Source organism: Drosophila arizonae, chromosome X (assembly GCF_054131065.1).
Source record: "Drosophila arizonae isolate 15081-1271.41 chromosome X, UAZ_ARI_1.0, whole genome shotgun sequence".
NCBI classification, from domain to species: domain Eukaryota; kingdom Metazoa; phylum Arthropoda; class Insecta; order Diptera; family Drosophilidae; genus Drosophila; species Drosophila arizonae.
Window position 1 is genome coordinate 21,500,760 of NC_142927.1, and position 12,070 is coordinate 21,512,829.

The 12,070-nt window shown below is 37.4% G+C and overlaps 1 protein-coding gene across 28 annotated transcripts in view; it reads left to right on the plus strand.

Annotated features, from left to right (window-relative positions):
- The window catches only part of shakB (Innexin family member shaking B), a 202,736-nt gene that overhangs the window by 169,254 nt on the left and 21,412 nt on the right, over nt 1-12,070 (plus strand). For all 28 annotated transcript variants that reach the window (XM_089475059.1, XM_089475073.1, XM_089475060.1 and 25 more), the window contains 2 exons: nt 7,712-7,845; nt 7,927-8,116. In XM_089475059.1, coding sequence (XP_089331185.1) covers nt 7,712-7,845; nt 7,927-8,116 — 324 coding nt within the window. The remainder of the gene's footprint in view (nt 1-7,711; nt 7,846-7,926; nt 8,117-12,070) is intronic.

The following is a 12,070-nucleotide window of genomic DNA, read 5'->3' on the forward strand; positions in this document are numbered from 1 at the left end:
GAAATGAAATCCTCTCCACCTTCTTCTTCTACTACTACTCACAATGCTAATTTCAATGTTTTTGTGTGTGTGTATGTGTGTGCGTGTGTGCGTGCGTATAAAATTGTTGTATTAAATTTGGTTAACTAAAAATATAAAATATAAAAAATATGTATATATCTATCTACATATATATATATATGCATATCAACTGAATCAAAGCAAACGGACAGGCAGCATATATGTTGGCAATCGAGCAATTCATACCCCCAATCCTCATATCGTAATATCGTAGAATCAGCCAGATTTTTTGTGCAAATCAACTCCACTCAATACCACTTGAGCAGTTGACAGTCATTTTTTAGATGTTTTGAGATGTGTATTGTTTATTATTTTGAAATTTCGATAAGTCCAAAAGAAAGACAAAAACAAAAAAGAAAATATCACAGTGTTTGAACGAAATTCAAATGTATGCCAAAAACAAAAATAATAATAAAAAATATACCAAGCAAAAAAATACCAAAAACAAACATATATTATTGCAAAATACATGAACTAACACTTAAACCAGTACCAATAACATATATACTAAACTATACTATATATACTATATACTACTAATACATATATACTTATATATGCTTAACAGCTCCTATTATATATACTCAATACTAACAATAACTGTATTATATATATTCACACACTCTGACAACCCCCTCACCCAAGTAAACAACTTGCAACGGGCAATCTTTTACTACACACACACACACACACACACACACACACACACACCTGTACTGTACTTTGTAACTTGTGTCTCGTATTTTTTTTTTTCGATCCTTATATATGTCTATGTATATCTAAATATACATAGTTAACCTTAGCTAATCACAATGAAGAGCTCAGTTCCATTTTTTTTTTTTTTTTCATTTCGATTTCAAATGTCCTGCAGCTCCAATGCAAATGGTCCTTGCTTTAGTTTGCATTTTCTGCAAGGACTCCGAGCAGCATGAACTGCTTTCGTATTTGTAGCATTGTCTCGACACACACACACCCAACCACTCACACACACACACACAGAGACACTAATGCACCCATATCTAAGCTCATCAATTGTGAAATGTAAATACCAAAACACTCAACTCAAACGTTTCCACTTGCACGAATAATTTTCCAATATATATCAATGATACAACATATATATATGATACATATATACATATAAATCTCTCACGTAAGTCTCATCACCATAATAGTAGTATATATATATAAATTTTATAAATACTTTATGCTTCATTCTCTGCTTTCTTTTGCTCAATTTAAGTGCACTTGAATATTTGACTTAAATCGCATGACCTGCTTATATCGTATATCTTATATCGTATATCGCATATCATGTATCGTACCTTATGTGGGCAAGTATCTGCGAACGTTGCATACTTTGGGGAGCCAAATGCGAATCTCTTACTTGAAGGAATACATATTGAAATATATTTATTATAATTTTATACATTGTTTACAAACATGCACATAAATATATACATCTATATATATATATCTATATATATTTATCATTTATTCAAGTCAATTTCGTATTACCATTCGCTGTCACGGCGACTCAACGGCTCAGAGATTAACTAAACTTAATATATCTATGAATATATACTTATATATATTTATACATATATCTACCTATGATTAACTGTAAATTAATTTGCCTAAATACTCGACTAAGAGCTCAATAAATACTCGTTATGTTTAAGCAAATGAAGCAAGTGCTTGCGACCTACTACTTACTACTGCTCATTCAAGTTTGTTGCTCGCAATTTTCAGTCTCTATTTATCTATAACATATACACAAACATACACACACACACATATTTACACAGACAAAAATACATGCACTCGCTACTTGACATTCGTCAATTCGTTACTCAGGAGAATTCCACGAGCACTTGACATACATAAGTTATAGTTTCTTTTCTCTTTAGGGACTTATAGCGAATCTTTTATTATACTAACTCATACTTGTTAGCAGCTGTGAGACAAGCAACGGCCTACAGAATGTCAATCTAACTAATGCCACTCGTTACTCGTTACTCGCCACTTCCACTCGCCACTCGCCACTCGTCACTCCTCACTCAACATTCGCTGCTCGCTACTCGCCTCTCGCCATTCGTCACTTGGCCAACATTAGCTGGCTTAAAGGCAAAGCCATAGAGCCATAAACCTTTGTTCTTGCCGCTGCTTGTTTATGGCCGCAAGCACTCGCTACTCGTTACTTGTTACACACACACTCTTTGGCACTTTGGCGCTTGACGCCTCGCGCTTGACTTGAATTTATTATTGAATTACTGTAAGAGTTCTTAGACGCATCCTAATGAGGCATAAGTGGCAGACACTGTGCGCCCAGCGAACAGTATAATAGCAGCAGCTAAGGCAACAACGCCAAAGCCATCCTGTGAGAGCTGCCTAAGGCACTCGTAGAGCACTCGAGCGCAGGGCGCAAAGCCCTGGCTAAGCCAGTGAGCTGTATTTTGTAGCAAAACTTATTTTTATTGCCCAAATGTATTGGCAATGTTGTTCTAATAGCAAAAACGAGCTTCAGGCCAGCGCTCCCTCTGTCTCTCGCCGTTATTATTGCCTTGTAGTCCCAGCAGCAGCAACAAATTCCGACTCGCCATCAAATACATTGTTATGGCTACTGGGCAGAAGTCAGTCAGTCGCATAGTCATTGCAGTCAGTTGGGGAAATGCCATTTTGTTAATCAGCCCGTAAGCGTAAGTCACTTCACTTCAGTTCATGCTCACATGATGCTTATTACACAAACACACACACACACACACACACACGCACACACGCACTCACACACACACAGACACGCACACAATGGGTATTAGGATAGGGCAATTTGAACCTGGGGACTGTGAATACACAGGATCCACTTCGCTATATTTATATGTATGTGCGGGTTGGCCTTGCGTTGCTTTGCCCGCTTTATTTCGTTGTGTTAAGTAGCGAATTTTTGGTTTTATTCTGCGTTTCCTTTTATTGCTTTCGACTATTTATTATTATTATTTCTGTGTTACATATGTGATTAACGCCTATTTTTCGTTGGTAAAAAAGAATAATTAGCAATCAAATGAAACACTTTCAAACTCATCGCTCTTGTTCGCTCTCGCCCTCGAATGTGCTTACAATGACATAGAAAAACTGAAACCAGAACAATAAAAACGTTTCACATAAATTTAAAACATAAACAAAGAAATTAATTAAAAAAGACAACTGAAAACATTTTATAAAATAAAATCAAATTTGAACATAAACCTCACCCGCAAAAATAATAAAAAAAAAAAAAAACAAAAAAAAAAAAAAAAAGAAATTGTTGAACAATTTGTGACGAAAATATAAACTGGCTCTCACCAAAAACCAAAATCACTTTACACAAACAAAGCAACAACAACAATGAAAACCAAATCACCTAATTAACTGCAAAACCAAACAAAAGAAAAAGAAAACCAGCAACAAACAAGCAAAGCAAAACACAAATAAACAAAGCCAAAACAAAATGTTAACTATGCAATCTCACCTCTGGACACCAACCAACACCAACAGTGGCCAGCTAGCGAGTTACTCTCTCTCTCTCTCTCTCTCACTCTCTCACTCTCTCTCTCTAGGAAAACGAAAACAACAGCAAATCAAGTATTCCAAAGTAGAAGTACACTTGAAAACAGTTTAAATAACACGCCAGCACACATACACACACTCTCTCTCTCTCTCTCTCACACACACACGCTAAGAATCTTACTTATTTAGTGCTTTCAATTTCACTCAGTTTCCACCACTCGCTCCACAAGAACCACGCTCACACACCACAAATCGCTGCGTGCGCTCACTCGTTAGCTGATCTTGATCACCTACTAAATATACTAAATACTCGCCCACTCGCCCACCCGCCCACTTGCCCACTCACCAAGCTCACCAAGCTCACCACGCTCACCACGTTCACTACGTTCACCACGTCACCACGACTCACTCACCACTCTCACTCGCCACTTTCTCACTTCTCACTGCGGAATGGCCAGGCATTCAGTATTGTCCAACACTGGCGCGTATTCAGCAAGCGGATGCGACGCTCACCACGTACTCGTTTAGATCACAACAAAGAACAACTACAACTACAACTACAACAACAACTACTACTACAACTACAACTACAACAACAACAGCAGCAACTCAATTATGTTCATTTTTTTTCCTTCTCCTTTGTATCTCACCAACTCTCGTACACTACTTTATCAATATATATATGTATATATATTCATTCGACTAAAGCCAAAAAAAAAAAAAAAAAAAAAAGAAAATAAAGAAAAACAATGAAAATACAGCAAGTAAAATTCAATTAAACAAAATCACAATTAAATCTATATATATATTTACATATATCTATACAATATCCTAAACAAACAAAAAGAGATATTGATTAACTAACTCAACTCAACTCAACTCAACTATTAAGCAAGAGCAACCTTCATTCACACACTCAATCACCAACTGTCACAGTAAATTTATCTATCAATCACGCAACCATAGACTCTCACCCACGCAAAGTCAAAGCCAAAATTAATCCAATTACCAATTACCAACAACCAAAACAAAACAACAACAAAAATGCCGCTAACTGACCAAGCTAATATAAAGCAATTATAAACGATAATTTTACGCCACACTCTCTCTCTCTCTCTCTATATATATATACATATCTCTCTCTATCGCTCTGTATTTAAATTGTGTATGTGTATTACCTATATATATTTATATATATTTAAAAATCAAAAGCTAAACTAAAATTATGAATCCCATATAAAATGTTGAAAGCCCGAAAAACATTTAGTAACACTTAAGCTATCCAAAACCAAATTATGTTCTTAACAATTCCGATTATGACACACAAAATACAAATCGATATAACCACAATATTTACAAACAAAAACAGCAAAAAAAAAAAAAAAACAACAACAACAAAAGAAGAGAAGAACATGAAGAGAATAAGAAGCAAAAATTAAAGAGAATCTGAAATTTGTAAATATTTATACTGGTTATAGGTTCACGGGCAATCGAACTAACAAACGACGAAGAACTATTAAAGCCATCCCAGTTGTTAACTGTTTACACTGAAAATACTTAGTATTATTTGAAATCATTTGACGTATACCTCTGTTGAAGTTGCCCGTTGGCCAATAGCAGGATATCCCTGAGATGATATCATAGCTATATATCTATTGGCCGACTGGCGACTATTATTAATGCTAAGTCCTTGACAACGAATGCGCAACGCGTGCGCTTCGTTCGATAACATATAGCCGTATATACCTCTATATATATTTACAAATATACGTATATGTCTGTTTGTCTTACTCTTACTTGTACTGTGTTGAATATATTTAGAATTAACGTACCCAATTTACACCTTAATTCAAATTTGTTCGTACATTTTTCTCCATTCAATTCAATTCAATTCAATTCAATTCAAATACATCTAGTTGTTCACACCATCTTCTACAATTTTATAATAACTATAATATGTATATGTTTTCCTTAACTTTCTTTTCGAAATGTTCAGTTTTTGTGTACAACTACACTATCACGTTCACTCTCTCTCTCTCACTTTCTCACACATACTCTCTCTCTCTCTCTCTAAACACTCTTCGTCTCGCAATTTTCTTACAATTACATGCACAGCTTTCAGCTGTAGCACACAATTTTTATTGCTCACTGTTTCACAAACTACCACCACCACCACCACCACCACTGCCACCACTACCACAAACTCACCACGATCACAAGACAAACTTACCACAATAACGATCACACTCATAATCGCAAGTATTCGCTCACCGTTCACCAACTCACCGGGTTATAGATTTTTGATCACGTTTTCAAGCAAGTTGAATAACATAAATTCACCACAGCTCAGCTCACAACTCACCACAGCTATAAGATAGCTAAGCGCCAGATTTGTTCTGTACTAAATACTCAGACGATCACATTTCAACTTTTTCACTAACAAAAGCAACTAACAAAACCACCAAACCACCCAACCACCAAAAAATATATATATTAAATAAAAAAAAAAATTTAAAAAAAAAATCCACCAACTACAAATCTGTGCATTCAATTTGCAGAAATTGAGAAGCCATTATCGAAATTTCATGGGTATTAGGAGACCGTTTCACGAGACTTCTTTTATGTTATTTCCATTCAGATGTTTGCGTATAATTTGTTGATTTTTATAAACTTCTCATAGTCAGCCGAGAGCCAAAAGTTAAAAGTCAAAAGTCATATATGAAAATAAAATATCGATTGAGTGGTCATCGTTACGAACAGCTAAATTCAGATACTAAACAAAATTCCAAAAGCCCAATTAAAAATTGGAAAAACTCAAACAAATCACCCGAAAGTCCCGATTGGCCTTCAACACATCAAGAGGCGGCCCAGAACTGAAGTGCGACACTCGTTTATCGGCTCGAATCACCTCTCTCTCTCTATCTCGCTCTCTCACTCTCTCACTCTCTCTCTCTCTCTCTTCATCCATCCATCTCTCTCTATCTATCTATCTATCTATCGCTTTCACTCACACTTCAGTCGACTGGGCGCCGAATCATGAACGTGAAAACCTCGACTTAAATTTGCATTCCCAGCAATTTTCTATATTCAATTGCTAGTCAAGCATACTTCGCAATTCGTTTTACACTCCACACCAAAATTGATTTATCGTTCCTTTTGATTTGTATATAAACGTATTTCGTTTTTTATTTTTCTCCTATAATATATATCTAACGAAATGTCAGGTCTATTCAAATTACCATATTGCTGTGACACCTTACTATACTTATATGATAATTAAATTTCCAATCAGAATCCAATTCGATAAGTTAAAATTGCAAATTGTATTTATTTCATATCGATTAAACCTCCGGGCAGCCAATCGCGATCAAGCTGAACAGCAGACAAGAAAAAAATCCTAACACACCCGATCCGATCGGATATTAATTGAACTGCAGAACTGCTGTTCAGGGTGGTCGCGATAACGGTATTCGCCCCTGAATTGGGCCCGATGTGAGGCAGCTGAAATCAGCAAAGCAAAACCTTTTATATATGAAATCCTGTACATATGGCAGATCATTTCCTCTCTCTCTCTCTCTATCTCTATCTGTCTCTTTGTCTAACTCTTTCTCGCTTTGTTAATTTGTAAGACAGTTAAACTAATTGTAAGGCAAAAAGTCAAAGAAAATTAAGTTCTTGTTAAAAAATAACGTAATAGAAAAGCATAAGAGAAGAATTATAAGAAGAAAAGATGAAGATGAAGAAGATGAAGAAAGAATAACCTTAACCCTGCCATATAAGTTAATGTACATAAACTACTTATACAATACTTATAAAGCACACTTCTAAAGAGAAAGCAAAAGAAGAAGAGAAAAGAAAAACGTACTAATTATGATACAGATATACTTAGCAAATTTGTATAACCGTTCAGCATTAAACAACCAAAAACATTTCAATTTATATTCCCGCCCCAAACGCCCCCCGCTGCCAATTCGCTTAATAATAATGTTCTTTCTCTTACTACGCATACTTCAACACGCAACGCGAAATCGATCGATTGTCGATAACCTGTCGATCAATACACACACACACACACACATACACACATGTGTATACACATATATAGGTGTCTCATGTCAAAATCGATTCACCTGTTTTTCGCCTGCACACAAACGCAACGGTTATTTTACTGATCACATTCTCGATTGCTGTGACAACGCGGCAGTACGTAGGAAACCCCATAGACTGTGTACACACAAGGTAAGATATCGAACCTCTCTCCGCCTCGCCCTCCCCACTGCCCCACTCTTGGTACATCTTTTGATATATATATATTTGCAGAGACATTCCGGAAGATGTTCTCAACACATATTGTTGGATACACTCAACGTATACAGTTGTGGATGCGTTCATGAAAAAGCAAGGTTCCGAGGTGCCTTTTCCTGGAATTCACAATTCACAGGGGCGTGGCCCTCTAACAATAAAGCACACAAAATATTATCAATGGGTAGCGTTTACACTATTTTTTCAGGTAAGTTTCCCATTTAAATATATGTATAAGAAACAAAACCGTTAATCTCTTGTATACAAAAGTTCTGTATGGGAGAGCTTCGAAAGCTTTTCAGCAACTATTTGAATCTATATGGTTATACTAAGCAAAAAACGTTCACTTCTGGCTAACTTCCTAGAATAAAGCTTGCAAAGCTTTAGTGGATAATCACGCTAAAAGCTCTGCAGCTTTGCATAAAGTGTTGGTGCAACTTCGTGCAGCTTTTGAGCTTAAAGCTTGCAACTTTTTTCGTCTAATAGCCAACCGAGATATCTACCTGCTAACAAGTTCATTCATTTAAAAATGCAGAGAAAAAGCAAAAAGTTGACAATTTATTATTAATTTTGATGTACTTAATATTTTAAAATACTTTTAAAAAAATTGTAAATATTTTTGCAATATTTATAAATAATATATAAAATATCGAAGCATTAAATCTTATTTATAAATAAGTAAAATCGCTTTATATAATACACTAAAGTCATTTTACGGAATTTCTAATTGAAAAGTATATGAGAAAAATTTTATTTGATATATCCTGGCTAGAGTTGCCAGCCTTATAAGAATGGAGATTCGCCATGCGCTTTGACATTAGTTCCGTTTATAACTTTTACACGTTTCAGTTATTCGAACATATTGAGGGAGTTACTGGAGCTAAAGTAAGCAAATCAGCCACATTAGGGAAATCAATTTCTCTACGACACCCAGGGTATCTCCTAGTCGAGCTAGCTCACATAAAACACTCTGACTTGTTTATGATATTAATTGTTATGGACATACAACTAAATACTAAGTATTTCTAGAGCATTTATTTTTAACTCAATTAAAGTTTGGAATCCAAAACGTTCAAAACAAACTAAAAATACATTGAAGACTAACAAAGCACTCCAACAGCAATTTTCTTGTGAGAAATCAGTGTGTGCTTAGAGAAATACAAAGGTTATTTATATAGATAATAATAACTAGAAATAGTGATGATTCGAATATGAAATAATTCAAACTGACAGAATGAAGGGGTTCTGGTTATGGTTTTCTTTATATTCTTAATGCCGATATGGTCAGTTTTAAAGTGAATAATAAGAATTATAAGAATTAGGTTCGAGAATTTGGGGTTCCGAGTGAGGTTAGGTTTTCTTTAAGGAGCTACCTTGTCTTTCCATTTTATGATCTTGGATTTTGAATCTTGCATAGTCAATACCGAAAATCTGGAATCTAAGCAATGTCATCATTTTTTTAAACTGAATACCTATGAAGAATTGGTGTCGTGGTCAAGTCAAGTCCACGCTTCGACGGTTTGCCTCCCCTCCCAGTAGGTCGAAAGCTGCGTCTTATCAATTGCATTTGCATATCAAGAAGGATCTGCCCTGACCTGCCCCAGCGCATGGCCAGTGCTTGCCCCGGCTGCATGCAACTGTCTGGAGCTGTGCGGCCAAGAGGTGGGGGCGGGAGTGTTATAGCTCTATGCATGCGCAGGCACGTCTGGCCCAGTCAATGGATATCGCTTGGAGAGCCATTGAAGCGTTGAGCCGCCTTTTGTTTCGAGCAACGATTCCCCAGCGAATATCGATGACGATAATGAATTAATGCGGCACAGACTCTCACATGAGCTATAAGCAGTTGCAGTTGCAGTTGCAGTTGCAGTTGCATTTAACCATTCCCCACAGACCCAGCGACTATAGAGCAGCGACCACAGACTATCGGCTATCGGCCACAGACTCACGCATGGCCACGAGCACGAACTCCAGCCGCAGCAGGGCCACGCAGCAGCTGGATGAAATGAAGCGATGACTGCGCAACTATTTTTGGAGCAGCAGCCACAAACTTATCAATTCTCTCTCCTTTCTCTCCGTTGTTCTTCTTCTGCAACTGCTTGGGCTGTGCACTCTTTCGTTGCGCTCGCCTCCCACCCACGTCTGCTCACGCCTGCTCACGCTTTACGCCTCACGCCTGTCGCCTGCTTCGTGCGTATTATTATATTATTGTGTGTCTGTGCTATTTTTGGCTAAAAAGGGAGGGAGAACGACAGGGAGAGGGAGAGGGAAGAAAACGGAAAGAAAGAAAGCCAAACGGGGAATGCAACCGCTTGACCCCGTTTCAACTTTACCAATAAGGCACACGCCCCACCGTCCGAGAGGGGCGGCCGGGCAAGTCATCCGCCCGGTCAGCCGACATCGATGGCTCAGCTAATTACGCCGGCTGCGTTTGCCTGCATTTCCCGTTAATTTGCTGGAAATTTGATGCACGATCTGCACGATATTTGTATTAATTTATTTGAGCAGGCTGAACGCTTCACTTGGAGACGCTGCTGGCGGCGGCGGCGACGGCGGCGACGGCGCACGCTGCCACCACCACCAATAAAACTGAGATGGAAAAGCGAAAGCAAAAGAACAACAAAAACCTAAATAAAAACGAGCCATTTAATTTACGAGCCGTTTGTGTGTGGCCAAACATTCTTGCCGTTTTATCGAAGAGCCGAAAGCTCTCTGGGGAATACCCAGCGGCATGTCGTTAAATTATAATATCCTATTTAGCAAATCATATTTCTTCTCGTCTCTGATTGACATCTCGAGCGAGCAAGAGAAAGAGGCTGTTCGTTTGACATCGCTGAGGACAGCTGCAGCTGGTTTTAGTTGGGAATTTGCTTCAAATTGACATCATAATTGGAATTGGAATTGAATTATATTAAGTCATCCGTCAAGGTGAAATTCTCAACAAAAAATGTTCAATTATTCAATTAACTAAACTAGCCAAAGAATTTAGGAGTATTTCGCACGAGTTGATCAGCTCTCAAAAATGAGAGTTCTGGGCTGAGTTTCTGTCGATTGCAATATTACTTAAAGTCGCTTACAGAGCTAAGAGGTTCAAGACGTCAACCTCAGAGAGCAGATCGTGAATATGCAGTTAGTTGTCCTAGCAGACGGCAAAGGCTAGTTGTCCAATCTACAGGATCAGCACCTGGCAAGTTATCTGTTGTAACTTTATTGTTAATGTTAATTTCAATGTTAATGCTAATGTTAATGTTAATTCATTATTAATGTCTAAAAGGTGAGTTCCTAAAAAGCAGTGTTTAATGTGAATGTATAGAGTAGAATTCGGTTATACCGACTCCGCTTATTTCGACGAAAATTCTGGTCCCCAGGCAAGCCCAAGGCGAACTTATACTATAACGTTGGAGCCGGATTCTACTGTATGGGTATAACTATATATATGTATTGATATAAATGTATATATATGTTTATACATTTCATGCGCATAGACTTGGAAATCATTGAATAGTAAAAAAAAAGGCTAGGGCTAAAAAAGTGAGAGAATTCAGCTTGACATATAGGCATACACCTACATATAGGTATATATATAGTGCATAGCTAAATGATTTCTACATAATTCCAAACTGATATGATAATTGCAAAATAAATATATATTATATATACGAATAAGATTTGGTTCAAACTAAAAACGACTCAAAGCATTGCTAGCTGCCTATACAGCATCACCTAACCTCCATGTTCGGCAATCTGTTTAAAATAGTTAAACACAAATGCTCTTGAGATGTTTAGGTCTTAGCTTCAGATTTGAGTGTCCCTTAAATTTGGTCGATTTGCACAGGAAATTCTTGCTGGGCTTCCATTTTCTTTTTTTAATTAGAGCTGGTCGACTGGCTGGACGCCCTCATGCATTTGAAATAATGCAAAAGTTGGCGGCCAGCCCAGATAGCGAACTATTATGCATTTTTCACACTCGCATTTGGCTAATGCTTTGCCGGGTTGCATTAATGAGCCGGAGCTTATCTGGCAGAGACTTTGCGCCGCCTTCGCCTGCACTCAGCGGGGCTCGCAGAGCAGCTGAGATGGAGACGAAGACGAAGACGGCCGCCACAGACTCTGACTGGCAATGAACAACTTTTGTCTTAATGGCCGAATTATGCGAAAAATAAAA